At 43.0% G+C, this 19618-nt stretch overlaps 1 protein-coding gene across 1 annotated transcript in view; it reads right to left on the bottom strand.

Moving 5' to 3' along the window:
* Nucleotides 1–19618, bottom strand: part of rspo2 (R-spondin 2) — a 55790-nt gene that overhangs the window by 26543 nt on the left and 9629 nt on the right. The window contains exon 3 of the mRNA XM_062399409.1: nucleotides 5988–6176. Coding sequence (XP_062255393.1) covers nucleotides 5988–6176 — 189 coding nt within the window. The remainder of the gene's footprint in view (nucleotides 1–5987; nucleotides 6177–19618) is intronic.

Raw genomic sequence — 19618 nt, 5'->3', positions numbered from 1 at the left:
TATGCGGTTTTCTAAATAGAAGATAAGTAATAACGTCACTATGTGTGATGGATGAGGTGGATGACACATCCATGCGGCACCATGGGATTTAGAATGCGGGGAGGCAAAGCTTAAGGGTCAGAGGTCATCAGAGAACGAGGTGGGTAGGAAGGGATCACTATGACAGACATTCATCCCTCTGTTCGGTTATCAGGCAAAAGGCTATCTGGGGCAGTGGGGGCTATCTGTGACACAGGAGAAGCTCCCACACAGAAAGTTGGAGGGTCTGCAAGCCAAATGGACAGTTAGGCAGCTCGTCCGACAGCCACAGAAACAGATACAGGGGAGCGGGTTTGTTCTCCCTGCAGGATTAACCTCTGGACCACCTTTAAAGTCTTCATCTAGGTGCCTCAGGGAGTCTAATGAGAAATAATGAGGTCATCAGATCCCACTGAAGGCCCGGTGTTCCTGGGACTTAAACGCATTATCATCATTATCTCCCGGCCTGGTTCTGGCCGTGAGTTATAACATGAACACACAAGGAGAAGCCTTGTGTTTCAACTGTCAAAGGGAACATCAGAGAGCTCATCATTACTCCACCATTCGCCATATCGCTCTGACCCTTTTGGTTTGATTTCACACTTGAAATGTATGTAATTGGCAAGTCAAAAAAGTTAACCAATGAGTCACGGAGTGTCACTTGCGATCTATAGGCTCATGCTTGGCAAAAGCAGATCCCACAGGTGTGGTCTTGACAGAGAGGTCGCTGATTTTATCTTAGCTCCTGTCAACTGCTGTTCCTCCATAGCCGTACCGCACCATGTGGAATCTCTTCATTTCTTCAAATGAATATTGACCGGGATGCCTGAGTGACTTTGACATTTTATGAAGGTCTCACGTTCCAGACATGGCCTTTTTACGTGAGTTGAGCTGGAGATGATCTGTGTCAGACGACTCATCAATATACAGAGGGGATCTCCTTGAGACAACTAAACAGATTTGATGTTGTACAGCCGCAGTGTCCGTGTTGTAAAAGGCCTGGCAGTGTGAGGGGGAAAACAAGCCCTCTTTTTCCATTCTTTTCCTCCAAGCTGAATCGAAGAGTTCTGACCTACTCTCTAGGCTCGGGTTTGGCTGACATGGAAGCTTTGGCTTGCTCGCTGCCACCCAGCCATGTCGTGTGGAGCTACGGATGGCAGGAGCTTTTGGCAAAGGCCAGAGCTGCCATGTTCTTCCCAACTCTCTCCAGGCAGGTTTTTTTTCCACATGGGTGCTTGTCCGCCCACGGGTATAAAGCTAGGTGCAGCTCTGTTGGTGTTCCTGTCAATCAGCATCTTCCAGAGAGAGATCAGGGATGACAGATGTGTCAGCGGTTCTCATAGCTTCTTCACTCCAAGGAATACAGTCCATGATACACCAGCATCTGGTCTTGTATCCGTCCAGCGAGCTCCCGAATACACACAGACAGATTGAGCTTCAGACAGTCAAGCACAGACAGCTCTTCCAGTCACACTACAGTATGCATAATTATGCACCGTTTTGAGGAGGAAAAAAAGCGATTCAACTGTGTCTGGCTCTATTGTCGTGGGAGCAGGGCTTGGTTTGGTGGGCCCATTGTATTGTCTGGCAAATCTGAAAGTGCGGTTGCTAAAGCTGTGATGATTAAAAGTCCCCTGGTAAAACTCAAAGGCCAAAAGCAACTGGTCTTTTTGTTGGTTAGACTGTGCAATGGAAATATCCACAAGTTTAGAATTAGAGCGAGAAAGGGAGAGCTTGACTGAGAGACGTGGAGGGGCAGAGAGGGAGAGAGAGCTGCCAATGCTGCCAACTAAAGGTTGCAGAACTCCTGAGTTATTTCAAACGGGCTTGGTACCCATTGGGCTGAGGCCCATGATGCTCAGCTCTTATCCCCTTCAAACTCAACATATTTCCATGGTGTGCTTTAAAACTAAAATGATCTTGGAAAAGACACATCTAATCAGCTTCCACTTCCAGACTTAATTTGATGTGACAAACCGGTTTGAAACACAACAATGGATTTGGTCACAATAAAGTTTTTATTCTTAAGATTACCTCAGACAGAAGAGTCTCTGGTGGCACATTACGCTGGCACTTATTGAGCTGAGATATCTAAACCATGCATCCAGGATATTGGCAATCTCAGGCTGTGATTAGACTGGTCGCTGGTTGGCAGCAAGTATCTGGGGTTTCTATGCACTGCGGTTGGATATGGCAACTGGGTTGGTGGCTTAAGTATGTGGATGTATGTGTAACAGTTGGGGGTCCATAGGGGCACACCCCCACCGCTGACCTTCTCAACACTTTCTCTCTTATAAAAGAGAGCTCTGACAGTTGCCTTTCAGCTCGTAATTCTTTCAGCCACTGATACAAAATGACAGAATATGCTTTGGCTCAGTAATGTATGTTAAAACCGAGGTATTATGAAATGTGACTGAGGCAAGAGCATGACTGCACCGCATTCACGCAGCTTTGGCTGAACATAACACAATACACTGGACGGCGGCTGCTACAAATCTTCCGAGCTGAGCAGTGGGTTTACACCTACAGACACTGATGTGGGGCCTGTTCTGGGTGACTGATAAGAAAGTCTGTGGATATCATGGAGTTGCAGCATATTGTTTATGACTTATATCAACCCATCCATCGGCTGCTGAAAGGAGTCTTTGCAAAGCACAGCTCGAGGAACAGAACAAAAATGGCATCGCGAACAAACTAGCAACATAACAGTGATGGTAGTTAACACAGGGGCTGCCATATCCCGGCCCTCATTTAAATCCAGCTGAGTTGTACCTGTAAAGGTATTTCTAGTTATGTTAGGGAAAGTAGAGCTCCATTAGTTTTTGGCTCTAATGATGATGTGACATCCGCTGCAGCATAAGGGAACCCCACCCCAGAAAAGAGAGCCTTACATTTAACCTCCATCATGTGAGGCACAGTTCAGGCAAATTAAGTTATGTAGGGTATGGACGATAAATAATTTAGCTGAATTAGTATAGTCGTTTATGATTTATGATCAGGAGATTGACCTATAATGGCAAAAAAAATTATGTAAACATAACTAATTTACAGTATCGACTGTGACGTTTCACACTGTGAAAAATGAAAGAAAATGATTTGCTTTGTTTTTGGCTGCAGGATTGAGTGATGAGTTTTTACTGAGTGCATGCTTGGGCAGGCTACAGCTCACCAAAGCAGAAAAGAAATATATAAGTATGAAAATGTAATATATATATATATATATATATAAGCCTATTTCACAAACAAAATATCGAATAAGTATTTATTATTTAAATACATTTATTCTAAGTCTCATTCTCGTACATTTGTGACTTTCCTTGTGTCAAAATTCATCACATTGTCAGCTCACAGGGTAAAAGGTGTATTCGTCTTTACACCCAATATCTTGCTCGTTACACGCCTTTGACTCCTCAGTTTCCCTTCAGAAAAATTGGAAAGTGAGATTTCAGCCAACGAGTGGCTAAGGGTATAAGCCTTTTGCTTGTCTAGCCCATGTTTTCCTTTACCCAGGCAGTCCACAAAAAATGTCTTGAATGAGATAAGATCACACAGTCAAACCCTGGTGTAATAATAAGCAGCTGCTGCCTAAGTGATTTCAGAGCCTGTGTTTAAAAAGCTCATGATAACAGAGGTGTAATGCCACGTTCCAGGCCTCTTTTGGAACCAGGAGCACACGGCACATCTGACCACGTAGACTGAGAACCCCTTACTGTTATCGGTCCACTGTGCCTTTGAGCCCTTGCGTACCAGCTGGACTGTGTCAACTTACAAATATTCACTGACCAGACAATTAGCTTCCAACCCAAGAAAACATGCATCTATGGAGGTTGGACACAAACTGTTTAGTAAAAATTATGTGCAGAGCGCAGCTGAACATGAGGGTCAGATAGGAAAACTGGATTAGAGAGCCATAACTGAAGGAGCGATCACATCAAAGTAGGTCTCGCTCTGAGATCTGATCCTACGTGACAATACAAGATGTTGCTCTACGAGCAGTTTAGGAGAAGGATTCAGATTAACTTGCCACACATCAGGATCCGTTTAAGTCGAAATTTCCTCAGCATGGAGATAAAGCGGTAAGGATAGCAGGGTTAAAGTAAAAAGAAAAGTCTTTCTACAAGAGAACAAGATGTCTTTCTCTTTTAATTTTCTCTGAGTTATGAAAAGTCTTTAGGAGTTCCCCCTCTAATGTGGGGAGATCTGATGAAGATGCATATGCGGGAGTACATGAGCATGCGGTGATTAAGTGTTTTGTTTGGCAGTTTCCAATCAATACCAGCAGTTTTCTAACAGACACTTTTACTGGTTTAAACTGCAGGAGATGAGCATTTTCTGCAAAACCTCTGTGATCTCATTAGCCTGAATGACACAGAGATAATCCCTTCACAGGATATCTTGAGTTAAATGGAATTTTGATGTTCGGTACTGACTCTGTTGGGAGATCTCTACCTTCTGTTTCAAGTAGCAAACAAGATATAAAATCCCTTTTCCTCTTGTTCATCCAAACCTTGCTAGATTCAGCCACATATGGTCAGATATTGCTACCCGGTGGAGTAACTTCACTATTCAACAGGTACTGTGAATGGCTAAGCAACAAAGAGCTCACAAGGCGGCCTAGGATCAGATTGGCAGAAGGCATTGGTGATACTCAAAATGTGGATCATAATATCTGGGGTTGTGGAGCTATTATTTTGGAGGGGGTGCTCATTACTTCACTTGTCACACATTATTCACCTCACCGCACATATTTAATGGTGACCCATCCTGGACAGCCCTGCTATTAATCTACCTTCCACGAGAAAACTGTGAAAATTATTGGCTAGTAAATATCTTGTTGCCATCTTGTTGCGGATAAGCTTTTGGAATGGCAAGCAAGTAACTTTTTAATATATATATTTTTTTTTAATAAACAGTGAAAACTACTGAAATCTATTTTCACAATATTGCACCTTTAATTAATACATTACTACCATAGACTGAAGAGGAATCACAACTCGACAAGGTGATTCACAAGTGAAAATTCAGTTTGACTAATTATCTGTATTGGCTGTGCTGCGTCAACATGCTCTTTTAATATTGAAATGGAATCATTAATTTGCATTTACACAAACAGCATAATGAGAAAAAGAATGTGTAGCCTACTACTTTTACTGCAGTACAAAGAAGCAAAAACAGGATGACTGTTAATAAAACAATTCAAATAGTTACATCACTAAAATAATAAATAACAGTAGAATTTCATCACATTACCTTCCTCATAAATGTACTATTAATCTTCAGGATTAATGCTTTGTTTTCCCTTATCTTACTTCAATCAATGTAGAGTCGTTGGAGGATCTGGACACACTTGAAACTGGATGTCTGTTCCAGGCCAAAAAAATGCTTTGACTGCCAATAAATTACACTGTCTGGTGAAAGTCTCAATTCGAAAGCCCCTGCAGACCGTACACAAAAGAAGTTAACTTCATGCCCTAATGCTAATATATAATCATCTCTGTAGTTGAAGTGATATTGAATGGCATTGCCAAAAGGCCTGTTTTGTTGTACATGTTGATCTAAACGTGAAGATACGAGCCTTAGTCATCGGAGTCCGTTTGGCCAAATCTTGAGAGTCTCTTAGTTACATTTGCACCTGGATTTCATGACTTAAAACATCTTTGTGGCTATAGGATGTTAGTTCATGCTAAATGAGTTTTAAAGAGAAAGAGAAAATCCAGAGGGAGGCCCTGCTAAGACGAAGCTTCAGCGCTTACATCCACCTGTATGAACTGATGAGCCATTCAAATTGTGAGATATGTGTGTCTCCTCTGGATAATTGACCATAAATCATGTCTTGCGGGAAAGAGCAAGTTGAGGGAGTGTGTATGTGTGTCTTGGGAAGATGGGGTAGGGAGAGAGGTCAGGGAGATTGAGGGGTAGAGGAGGAGTGAGAGAAAAAGGCTGGGTGGAGTAGACTTAAGAGGGCTTACTGGAGCACATGTTGAGTTCGGGGCTGCGCATGCCATAGTATCCCGCTGGACAGTCATGAAGACACTCCCCGTACTGCCTCATCCTCTCTCTCCGCAGAAACAGGAAGAGTTTGGGCTGGCAGTTTACACAGCCATTGTCCCTGGAGCACACCGAGCAGCCCTTACAGATGGGGTACACTCCATAGCTAGCTGCAGGACAAACAGAGGAGAAAACAGCGATTAATGATATGGAGTTAAACTGACAGTGAATAGTCTTTATGAATCAACCAAAGTAACCAAGCAGCAACGGACATTCCTGACGTTAATTTGGGGTGACATCCAGCATTTAAAAAAAAATCTAAAATCAACCTCATCCATTCATCCATTTAGAATTTATACCTTTGAGGGTCTAGGGGAGATATGGGGACAATTCCAACTGATATTGGGTGAAAGGGTCGGATACACCCTGGACCGGTCACTAGTGCTATTGCCAGCTATTGCTAGCTATTGCTTGGCCGATATACAGTTTTTTAACTCATATTCACACCTACGATCAATCCGGCTTCTCCAATTAACCTAACCCAAATCTGCCTGTCTTTGGACAGTTGGAGGAAGCCGGACTACCAAAGGAATCCACACAGACGTGGGGAGAACACACAAACTCTGCACAAAAAGACCGAAACTAGGATTTGAAACTAAGAAAATTCTTGCTGAGGGGACAGTGATAACTACCAAACCAACATGCCACCCTCTCTGAAGCCCTCACACAAAAAATACTTTCTCAGGCAAGATTTTTTTCTTAGCAAATTTATGTTAATTTAATTTAAATACATAATACGGTGGTGATGCAAACCCAGTTGTGTAATGGTTAGTATTATGCCACAGTGACCGTAAATGTGGGTCGGTGCTACTGTAAGCTTTCCCAATGGCCGCAATGGAAAAATGCCTCTTGCATGGTGGTTCAGAGCACTGTTTATTCTGCAGCAGCAACAGAAGAGCAGAACTCTTTAACAGTGGTGTGTCATCACTCTTCTGTCTTGACCCTCACTTCACCCAGTGACAAAAACAGGATGAACTTGAGACAACAGTCTTAACTGTGGGAGGGCTGACCAGTACAAAACAACCCGAGTGCAAGGATAAAACCCGAAACAACCATAATAGATATATCAGCAGGATATTCTCTTATTCATAGTAAATATGTCAGCCTCCAAAATGTGTTGTTCACGCAAACTCTAGTTCCCCTCTCGACATTCGAGCGCTGATTGGCTATAAATGTGAATATTGCATTAATTCTGGTCGGAGCTGGCCTCCTGAACCACTGTGTTGAGACAGTCGATGAAAGCCCCCAAAACCTCAGTGGCTATGGCCTCGGCTCGGATTGCCTGTGGAAGACAAAGGAGCCAGTAAAAAGACAGTCCATTCCACAATAAGTCACTTCAAATGTAAACTCCTTAGCGTCCTGCTTAAAGGAAAATGTCCTTGGGCGAATCCAATCTCCCCAAACGAGAGACCCTTCGATTAATCTAAGCAAAGTCTTAAATATCACAAGCAGGGACTGGGTAACAGCACCGTTCAAACGGAGGGACCTACCACAATGCTACATAAAACACTGTGCAGCAAACTGGACAAACCTTGCGAGACAGAGCAGAGCATGCCGGTTTTGCTGGCTGTGGATCCTCATATTAGATTTCTCTGAACAGATTCACGCAGACGAAAGAAAGCGCTAAGTGGGCCCAGTGCAAGCATCAGTTTGTAATCATGTGGAAATCAGTCAGCAGATTTCAGGGGCTGTCTTGGACGGTCTTCGGCGAGGTACACCGGCTCTGCCAAACTATGCTCATGCTCCAAAAGCTGGGGTGGATGGAAGTAAGATTAAGTGCTAATCAGAACGTGTCTCTGATGGTCTTTAGGGATGAGGTTTACAGCGACACCCCATTGATCACAGCATTGCCGTGATGTGCACTCCAAACCTATTCATCACAAAAAAACACACACTGGCGATTGTTCACCTCTGGTCAACACTCGTTCAGAATGACACGAGTGAGAAATGAAAACCCCAAAGTATGACTCGCTTTGGCTCGTCCACTTCTCGGACGGAAAATTGTGTCCTCCTATGTTCAACTGTCAATCTGGTGTCAAACGTATTATTTCTTAATTCATTGGTGCTGATGTAGGTCGTACATCTCTCAACCCATTAAGAGCCACATGGTGGACACAGGTGCTGTATAGTGTAGTATATGTAATGTAAAGTACAGCTGGGTTTTTGACAAGATATCTTTTTTAAATGTGCCTTTAAAAATGTTGTGCAGGCATCTACGTCTTAAAATATTTTAATTTGAATATGTAATATACCACATAAGTGTTCAAACTTGCATTATAACAAACTAAAAGCACAGTGAATGTCACTTTCATTTAAAAGATAAAAGTTATTACAGCTGTATTTAAGTGTTTCTCTTTCCCGTCAGGTAACACCACAAACAGGATTTCTCAAACATATCTCAAGTTTCATTCTGTCAGTCCTTCCATTCACTAAAACTCAGCTGCAACATTAGACCAAACCTCAATACTTAACCATATGTTTCTGTCGAATACACAGTCTGGATGTGTTTACAGCAAACTGACATTCACATTAACTTGGTCATATTTGCTCCCCCTGCCCTCGCCAAACCTGAACACAACACCGAAAAGTAAAGGGAAAGCTCACTTGGCCAAAATGGGGAGCTGTCAGACTGGGAAGCTCCAGCTCATCATAACCATTAAGAGTGGGCAAACAATACTATCCAAACAATAACAGAAAAATAAAATCGGGGATTGCGGTCATCTTAGATCACTGGCCAGTCAATCAGCAGACAAATTACAGTCAGTAAAAAAGCCTCTTCCTGGGTCTGGCTTGAAGATTATGGTTGCTCTTTGTTGTTAGACATTTGTTTTGCTGGTTGCTAATCTTGTAACGCACAGAGCCCTTGAACGCAGCAGATCCCAACAGCTTGGAATCAGCGTAAAACTGGTTTGAAGACATATGAAGGTATATGGTGGAGAGTAACTCCTTTTGGTCCTGATCTTGGGAGATAAGCGTCTATGTGTGTGTGCCTTGGAAAGCTTTGGAGGCGCAGGCCACAGGTATGTCAGGAAGGGAACCGCAATTCACAGTGTCTGGAGCAGCGCTGTCCAACTCACGTCCTACACTACCGACATGATGTCTGTCGCCTGCCAGGAGGCTTCAGCCATTCTCAAAGAAAACACTCTCTTGTCTGATGAAGAAATATAAGCGTGGCTCCTTAAAGCACGGAAACTTAAAGGTAATTTTAAAAGACTTTTGTGTGAAAACTTTGATCTCAGCGTGCTTCATTGGCATGACAATTGAAAGCAGTTTACCAATGCATGTAGCACTCATGTTTTTAGGTAGCATGAAAGAGGGGAGAATCAAAGGGGCCTGGGTATAGTGTTCATTATGAATTCTCAAAGGATCACTGCAGTTTAACCTAATTTGGCAGGAACACTGTAATTTTCATGTGCTGAGGGCTGTGTTCTCAGTTCTGGATGTGCATTTTTGTTTTGCATAGTGTATCCTGCTCCTGTCCAAATGCCAACTGTGTTTTGTCAAATGCTCCTCTTTTTTTATATGTATCTGCATGAATACAAAGCTAAAAGCCAAGTCAGGTATTAAAACCTCCAGCTGTCTCCAGCTCCATATTTACAAGAGAGTTAATTAGTGGTGTTCTCGTATGTCAAAGTATTCCACTGAATCCTGAAAGTTATGAAAGGTGAAATATCTTTTAACCCAATCCAAGACCAGTCATTTTTTTTATTACAAAATTCAAGCCAAGAATATAAATATTAAATGTTAAAGGGGCCTTGCAGATATTAACTACCAATAAGTATCTGGACTATTCATGTGAATTTTCTTCTTCTTGTAAAACAGTCTGACCTACAACATGAAGAGCAATAACATGCTAGCAGCACAGCGCTTTTCACTCAATACTGCTGTGGGCTCGCAGGAGGGTACGCTCTGATCGCAGCTCAGGACCAATTAGGGCGGTACGAGATCCAGCAGAAACCCCAAACTCTGTCTCAGGTAGGTTTTTACGAGTCTAAAGCAAGCGTGACAGACGGCGCTCGGGCTGCCAGAAGCCCCCACATATACAGAGGGTTCCAACCATGGCCAAATAACTTCCTGCTCTCTGTTCACCTACCGTTACCCATGAAATCATTCACATTGACCTGTTCAAACCTTCTGCAACCCGAAACCCTAACAAGGCAAATTGGACATAATTGTTTTGTTTCTTTTAGAGGCCCGAAGTTAACATTGAAAACAAGAGAACATTCTTGAGAAGGGTTTCAATGATGTGGAGCCTTTGCAGGCTGACATCAATAAAAACATTTTTAAAGTCCTCCTGAGAGCTGAAAGATACTTTGCAGCTATTTTCAAGTCTTTAAGTTTGACTATCGAATTTACTTCTGAAAAAAATAGGATCTAGTACAAAAAACATGATGAATGGTTTTGTATTTATAAAGTGCTTTTCTAGTCTTGATGACCACTCAAAGCGCTTTACAGTACAGTTTAACATTAACCCATTCACCGACACATTCATACAGTGCATCTATTAGCAGCACTTTGTTGTTCTATGAGGGGCAACTCAGGGTTCAGCATCTTGCCCAAGGACACTTCTGCATGCAGATGGGGAAGACTGGGGATCGAACTGACGACCTTCAGGTTGGAGGACGATGGTCTACCCCTAAGCCACAGCTGCCCCTGATAAACAGATTCAGTCAGGGTCATCATATCAGAAGTTGATAACACAATTAGTTTGAAATTTTCAATAAGTTTGCATTACCTTGACTAACGAAATGAGATTTTAGTTATGCCAAAACATTGATACACTTCTTGTTGTCTGTAGCTTTTCTAATGGTAGCATTCTTCTTTCTCACCTCTCAGCAGCTCACATCCATCAGACTTGAATATTCAGGGAACACAGAAAATATTTTTTTTAGAAGAGAAATCCAGCTATCACCTCTCTAACCCGACACCACTGCTAATGACATGGTCAAACCTAAAGAAAAAGCGGCGGGTCATCCTGTGGTAAATGTTTTATGTTAAGTGAAATTAATTCACATTATTAGTTGATGATATTGGCACCAACAATTTAAAACAGAGGCTTGTGAGATGGTTGTCTGGATCAGAGCCGAGTTTGTCATAGTCGTATATGATCTCAAATTGAAAATGATGGCACAGGACACTAAAAGGACGAAGCATGCATCTCGATAAACTACTGAGATGACCTGGAAATGCCGCAGACGTGAGGAAGCAATCATAAAGCTGCTGCGAATTACAAACGCAGCAAAGGGCAGACAAGGTCTTCCATTAAAACACAAGTGTTTCTTTTTCCACAGTCTCCAAGCACCCCTGGTATGTAAATCTAATAAAAACGACTGAATGCAACCAACCAACAGCTACACTGTCCATTGTTACAGTACAGCGCACATGACAACGTTTGGTATCGTCAAGTAACATGAGGAAAACAAAGTAATTCACTTTATTCTCTACATCTATACTAACTATGAAAGTCATATGGAGGAGAGGCAGCAGTGGCAAACCTCAGGTTTTGGGGTTACATGGCAGCAGCAGGTCAGGAAGATTTGTGCTCTCATGTGGAAAGCATCACAGTCACCAACAGAATTATACGCTTTCCTCGTGGCACTGAGACAATTATTGTTTATTGTCCACCTCCCTTGTTCTCCCTAAATGATGGTATAAGCTTTCTGCTGCTCCACTTTTATGGAAAAAGAGAAAGCTTGGGAGAGGGAAAGGGCAGATAAGGGACAGGCGTTGGAGCTGGTGGCCGACTGGGGGCGGACACTGAGGCTACAGATACAAGTCCTCAACACTTTGAGAGCTGCAAAAACTGAGAAGTTTGTAAAAACTGCAGGCCCCGTTTTAGTTTAAAATTCTGGAGCCTCATTTTAGTCTGGATGCGCAAAAGCCGAAACGTTTAGAAATGGAGACATAGACACTCACAACCGCTTGCTGATTGGATCTTTTCATTCAGAACATAGCCTTCACTGATCGTCGGGCTCCTATCACATGACTCTCTTACAGAAGAAAACAATGGGCATTAGCCTCAGCTACCAGTGTAGAACACAAGATAGATAATCAATTACAAGCGTCGCTGCCCTAAATTCAGCAATTTTAACAAGTCCTTCCATCGTGAGCAGTCACGTGAAATGCGTTTTGAGGCCTGTTAGTATGGACCGGGGTTAAAACTGATCATAAGGACATCGATTATTTTATTTAGAAAATGCCCTTTTGAAATGAAAACATAGTTGAGTTGATGTAGCCTAATAAGAAGTAGCAGCAGCAGCAGCAGCAGCTTTTTGATTCTTTGTTCTATACCCCAGGCTTCCAGGATTAAACTGTTTAGCTATAAAACAAAGCAGCGGAGCCGACCGTGTCAACGCTCTCACCCGCAGCTCACCAGCTGTTGTAACGTCTCAACATTGTTTGAGCTCGTTAAAAAGCTTGTACGTGGAAAATGACATCAAACCGGCTGCTTTTCGAGTCGGTGACTGTATTTGCCATGGAAGTGGAAGTAGCACTTAGCTCAAAAGTGGTGGGAGTAAAAAAAAAAAACTGCAGGGGTAAGCGTTTGGGGCAGGGGTGTGGGTGCATCGGGCATTTGTGTGCTGAAGGCCCATTTCTGTTCCAATTTAGCAGAAAATATGTTGGACTTGCCTTCGACCCCTTTGCAGCTGGAAATGGTCAGGTTTTAGGATCTACACCCCCCCCCCCCCCCCCACCCCCCAGTATACTTTAACAGATCTTTCTGTAAGCACATGTTTATAATCCAGGACAGTCCTGCTTCATATAATGATTTTGCAGCATGAGGCTGAGCAAACACATTCGCCGTCAAACATATCAGATCGAGGCCAGGAGAGCGTTCTCCCGCGACACAGATCCACCGGGCGAGTCGGTGCAGCGAGGAGGATTTGAACCATCACTTGAAAGTGTGGTGCTTTATGCGGCGCTGAATGGGTAAAACAGGCAGCCTCGGTTCAAACAGGCCACTGGAAACTGGTCGGCCAATTTAAAGCTGCACTTTTTTAGTGCACAATAAAATACAAGCACAGGGTAATTTACTCTGCCTTGAGTCAACAGGTTGAGCCACAGTCGCATGCAGGTGAGAAAACTGACTCTGACTCGTTGCATGACCACATGAAAGAGAGCGAAAGACAATTAAAGGAATAGTTTTGGACATTTTCCTCTCTGGCAGATAAATTAAAAGATTGAGAGTGCGTCATGTGTCCGCCGGCCACAGAACGCGACCTGTGGAGGGGGAACTGATCGACTCCGCTCTGCCCTCATGTTCTGTGAACATGTGGTCAGTCAGATAGAGATGCTGACAACCTGGAACCACTCTCTGCAACATTACCCCAATCTGTCCAGCTGAGCTCATCACCCCTGCACTCTATATCAAATCTATATGAAGGGCCTGGATCGGTCCGGTCCCTTATTAATATCTTTATGATGGATTATGACTTAAATCCCATGTCCTGGGTCATATCCCACATCTGGATCCCATGATGTGAGAGAGACCTCATAATTCCAGTTTGAGGAAAATTAGAAATAAAAAAAGGTGACCTAACCAAATCTCACGGTCTGCTCTGCTCATCTCTTCACCCTCTCCACCAGTACGGACCCTTTGACTGTTGACCATAACAGACATCTGACCACCACGGAAAGCTCAACGGTCACCCCGAGGGGAAAGAACGAAGAGGATGAACTTGATGTGGTGGCCAAGTAACAGCATCGCCTCTTCACTGCAGCTTTGTGGCCCCGTAAAATATTTTACAGTCTAGCCTGACACTGAAAACAACGGAATATCTGTTCGCAGTCAGTGTCAACATTAATTAAACGGCACACTGAGACAATGCCATCAGTTCAGCATTTGTTCCAGTGGAGGGAAAAAATCTGGCTAAATATAGTTGAGGGAGGCTGTTATTTTTTGTGTTGTTTTTATGTGTTTACGGCACAGCTGTGAAGTGCTCACACCAACATACAGTGCAAATAGCAGCACTTCATGAGAGTGTAATGACTGGAATATCCCAAACCGAGCGGGGTTCTCCGCACACATGTCAAGGCTAAAACCAATAAATGTTCTCTCCCTTCCCGTCGTCTCTTAAAGAGAATTCAACCTGGCACCTCCAGCTGAGTGGCACAGGTCATCACCACTCAGCATCTGTCTCTGATTCTCTCAGTGATGCTCACTTTACTGTAAACGCCACGGTTGGTGAGCGCAGGTGCAAAAGGCGCTTTATTTAATACCCTCAGGAATGAAGCACGATGGGAGCTAAACAACGACCCGTGAGGAGGGACTTCTCTCTGCGTCGGCAACAGAAGACGAGCATGTGTTTTATGTTTCTTGCCAGCTTTTCTTCTTCTTCTCCCCGCACCCATCTTTATTCACTCAATTATGTGAATTATGTCGATGTTCTTGCGAAACAGCCCCCGGTAAAATTCCACTTATCCTTAACGTTTCTCAGGAACTCATACCATACCTTCCACGAACACATGATCAAAGCTCATTTTGATCTAAGGATGTGTATTTTAGCATTAAAATAGCCGCCGCAAATGGAAACGTGCAGGTTCTAAGCAACCAGGGAAATGTGGGCCAACGAAGCACTTTGCAGATTTAGTCAATAATGAGACGACGAAATGATGACATTCATACGATTTCTGAAGATCCAACTGGATGAGTTATGGCTCTCTCTCTAAATTTGTGCCAAAAACACACTGACCTTAAGCTGCAAAACTATTTGGAGTGTAATAAATCGTTTTATGGCTTTAAGTCATGACAGTCCGGGCATGATGCACGCCACATTTGGAAATTATTAGTTCAACTGTCCAGGAGGTGTTTGCAAAATACAGTGGGTTTTTCAGGAAATTAGTTTTTTACATTTTTTCTTGGGAGAAATCTCCAACATGGAACAATTTCATGGAATTATATGCAACTGCCGAGAAAGAGAAAGAAGATTATTTTTATATACGACAAGCAGTTTAACATTTGGTTGCAGTGGCCCTTTATACGGAGCTGGCAGACACATTTCATCCTTTTTTGTACTGCCCAGGCATCAAAATACAGAGATCACTCACATCAGTTTACATGAGGCCAACAAATTAAAAGATGTAGAAAAACCCATGGTTGCAATGTAGACGGTGGTCATTGAAATGCAAATGAAATATTTAACTTTACAGATAAATATCTTAATTTCAAGTTTATCTGTCCGTTCTACTGTGACCGTTTCCATCTTGTATGTCTCAAAAGAACCAGCCTGTTATATCCGACAGGCTTAAGGCAGTAACCAATCACATTACAGCCTAAAGATGAAGTACAAGCGGTGCAAAATAAGAAACGAGCCCCGAGAGAATGGGGAAAGGGTGGGAACTTTGAATTTTTCAGTATTTACACTCCCCCCTCAAACTGTGGGAGAAATGTGTTTTCCCCTCAGCGTAGAAAGAAGAAGAAGGAAAAGAGGGGAAAAGGTGGGTGGAGAAAAAAGGTGGAGTGGCTCAGATTAGCCCACATGTTGGTAATTTATCACACATAAACCTCACACCTAATTTTCACACCTGCAGCTCAATGTGCTGGAAGTCTAGTAATTGACTCATTCACACACACACATCCACACACACAAAAGCACATGCTGCTGAGAGGGACTTGGCCGTGTGACGAGGACATGGCAGACGAGGATCAGTGCAGTCCGCGGGCAGGCATGGCGTATTTGCACCCTGAGCTGAATTTCTCCATCTCTCCCACCCTTACCTGTGTTCCCGTCTGCCTTCCCCCATTTGTCATCACCCTGACTAAACTCATCCCGATCTCCAGCTCACACGTTGGAAAAACAAAAGAGTTGGACGGGGATTTTTCATACTTGCCAAGAAGCTCAACGTACAGTCTATATACGAATCCAGATGGGGAGATACTTCAGTCTTTTGCTGAGGTGTCAAGGAACAGATTGAAAACTAAAAGAAAAAAATTTTGAAATGTTCCCACAAATAATAGTGTTTTATTACTTCCTGTCAGTGAGAGTGCTAGAAGACAAAGCCAAATCATTCCCTTAATTAAATTTAGAAAAAAAAATGGATGGACCATTAAATCACTGGAAGTGAGGATATGCATTAAAACAGTTACAGAGTGGTATTGAAGGCAAAGGAAATGAATGGTCCATCAAATCTGAAAGAATAAAATTGACAATATTATCATTAGGTCATTTCAATTAGCTTTCCCTCAACATTTACAATATCTAATGGTGATCAGCAGATGGGGTTTGCTACAGCTGCTACAAGTAACTAACAACGGTGCTACCGTGCTCCTGCGGATGACCATGACATATGGTAAATGTTGGGGAAAAAGTGAATTGGCCCTCGAGTCAGGGCTTTGATGGCTTGCTGTTTTTGTTGCTTTTATTGAGATTGTTAAATGATTCCTACTACATGTACAAAAGTGAACTGAAGATATCAAAAGCAAAGTGACTTTACCTTTTAGGCTTTATATTGTTATGGGCTATATTTTGGGATATCTTCATACCGATCTCAAGCAGGCACGACATGCCACAAAGTTTCGCCTCATTAACCTTTTAACAAGATACAACGTCACACTCCTGCTCGCCCGCTGAGGCCTGCAGGGAGATCTGAGGTGATCGCCAGGGTCAAAAGTGGAGTGCACCACAGGGGACAGATGGCAAAGACCTGGTCTCACTTTCACACATGGTGCGTGCCAGAGAAAAAAATTCTAAACATCAAAGCCCCCCCCCACACACACACACAAAAAAAGGCTGGATCCAATATCTACATCACATTTTTCATGGGAAAAGGACACAAGCTTACTTGTTTTCTCACCTAACTGAAGTCTACTTCATTATAGATAAACAGCAACACTAATATTTTATCACTGCGGCAGTAAGAAGGTTAGATGTTAGAAAAATACAGAGATTTTCCTACTGAAGCTGCACACAGCCAACATGTTGTCCCAGCTGTTACATGTGATCATGTCTTACTTGATCAGTAACGTGAAGGTTAGTGCCGGCACACACACAAAACTAACTTTAAAGAGAAGTTCATCTGAGGTGTTATTACAGGCCTATGATATACAGATAATTTTGAGGGGTGTGTGTCTCCAGGTGAGAGCGTCCACCTCCACCTCTAGCAGGTGTCTGGGTCCCGTCTGTTCTTGTGTTCTTATACCACCGCTTGAACTGCACCTGAATGGCTGGCACCACCCAAGCCTCTTAACAGAAACCAGCTTGTGCTGGCTCCGAAAGGCCACGCTCAGCCCTCAGGAGTACAAGTCTCTTTTCTACAGTGCCCTTTGAGAGGAACCTGGAATAAATGTTTTCATAAAGCATGCGGGATGAGTGTATTCCACGGGCCAGGACGGAGCACATGAGGTAAAAAGAACATCTATAACCGGTGCGTAAAATTAATTTCCTCTCCATTAAAGCACTACATGACGCTCTTGGGCGCTGAAATGTAATCTGGTGCCACAAATAAAAAACACCAGCTTTGGTATGCAGGTGAGCTAGAGTCTCAAAAAGGTGTTTGATGTTGTGAAAAAAATACCTTTTGGATGAAGAAGCAGAGACATGCATCCAAAATCTCTGGGTGGCACCCAGGCCGCTTAGTATATTATTTCCTGGAGGCAGATGTATGGAGCTGTACCTGTCTTGTGTCTACATGCCACAGTGTTTACTGCTACAAACGAGCAGCACATTGGGTTGTGATGTATTGGCTGCTGTTACAACAATGTTCCAAAAAGCAGGATGAGCCTAAGGACTTCTTTATTCTTTTGTTTTCAATAAATATCATTTAACACTATATAAGCTCTATATATAGTATATAAACTGTTTAGCAATGAATATGCATATCTGTTCATCGTTGTTGATGATGACGATAACCAGCCCCGCATTGTCCATGACACTCCACTACTGTCCATTACTGCACCACGGCAGTACCATCTCTAAAGCCATTAGCTGGTAAACATGTAAACTACATGTGACCCCTCTCTAGGGATACCTATTAGTTATGACTCCTGCTGGTGACAGCTGTTTACACAGCTAAGGCCGCTGCTCCTGAGCTCTGGCCCAAGTCCAAATGAAATAATATCCAGTTTAAGGAGAAGTCAGCCAAGATGTAACACAAGTGCATAACATTAGGGGAAGACCGAGCGAAGGAATCCGAGAAATGTTAATAGACTCCTTTTTTCTTTTTAAGCTTTATACTTTTCTGTCTAGCATTTGTCTCTACCACAGGCGTGTTTCATTGTGTGGGTCCGAAAACAAGATGAGTGAGAAACCCTAATGGGCAAAGAAAAGTCAAAAGCAGTCACCACAATTGATGTACTCGTTGACAAAGCTCAGCGTAAAAAAATGTGCTGCGTAAAAATCATAGCACATCTTTATAAATTTTGGCCCGCAATTAGACATTACTGTCTCTCTCTCTCTGTCTGTGTGTGTGTTTCTGTGTCCTGAACTTGTGTGGCATACAGCAAAGCACAAAAATCATACGTTGGCTTAAGACAACACAGACAACAACGAGGAAAAACAACAACAACAATAGACCACAACCACACAACAGCTGGGTCACTCATGCTTTATATTTCCACTGAACAGGGCTGGGCCAAGTTTAGTGGAGGTCGGACTCAGCCGTGGAGAAACGTCTTGGCTTCGGGGAGCAAATTACGGCTCATATGCATTCGGTGGCAGGTGATGAGAAGCATAAGCCAATAATGTGCAGGACTGACAGGTGGCAAAGGTTCAACTCAGTGAACTGTGACCTGGGAGGAGTGAAAACGGTTTCACATTGACCAATTACACCCACGACTATTTCATAGGATTTCTTGTAAATGCTTTTAAATTGCAGCCTTAAAATATCTATCCGTTCATTAGCTATACCGTGTTTCCTTTGAGAGTTGCAGGGCCGGCTGGAGCCAATCCCAGCCAATGTGTCCACGTTGGACAGGTCAGCATGAGTCTATCACAGGACCTAAACTTTTACTGCTGGAATAAAACTCGGTAAAGACAAAGACCCTTCGCCAACCTACACGAGTGGGTGATGCATTGAAGGAACATGAAGTGTCTTGAGTCACTGTTCGGTGACCCCCACTGCTTCTGCGTTTTCATTTTCCCCGACTCATTTATTCATGACTTTCCTTTAATTTGTCACAATGTCTGCAGGGTAGTTCACTTATGAAACCCAACTACAACAACCATGGAAGCAAACTGTAAGCTGTTGATTGACAAGATGTTGGATCCACCCACAAAAGGCTGATTGTGAGAAGCGTCAGCAGGGCCGCCATTCACTCTGGCTACGCTCGCACTGTGAAAGAAAATCCCAGCTTCTTTGGGTGAATTTACAGCATTAATCCTCACCGTGGAGCAGCAGAAATCAATACTTTTGTATTTGTAATGGATCAATTGAGTACAGCATGTGCTATGAGAGTTGTCACACATTAAATGAGCCAAGAGAGAATCACCTCTCAGCTCTAAGGAGCATTTCACAGTCTTTCAGCTCACTGTTTTGGCCGGGATCTTTACTGCCATTGTAAAGAAAGAGAAAAGACAGTAAACATCATCGAGCATTAGCAGCTAAAGTGCCACAT

Source organism: Platichthys flesus, chromosome 11 (assembly GCF_949316205.1).
Source record: "Platichthys flesus chromosome 11, fPlaFle2.1, whole genome shotgun sequence".
NCBI classification, from domain to species: domain Eukaryota; kingdom Metazoa; phylum Chordata; class Actinopteri; order Pleuronectiformes; family Pleuronectidae; genus Platichthys; species Platichthys flesus.
The sequence above is the reverse complement of the archived record's forward strand: the minus strand, read 5'-3'. Positions and strand labels throughout refer to the sequence as shown.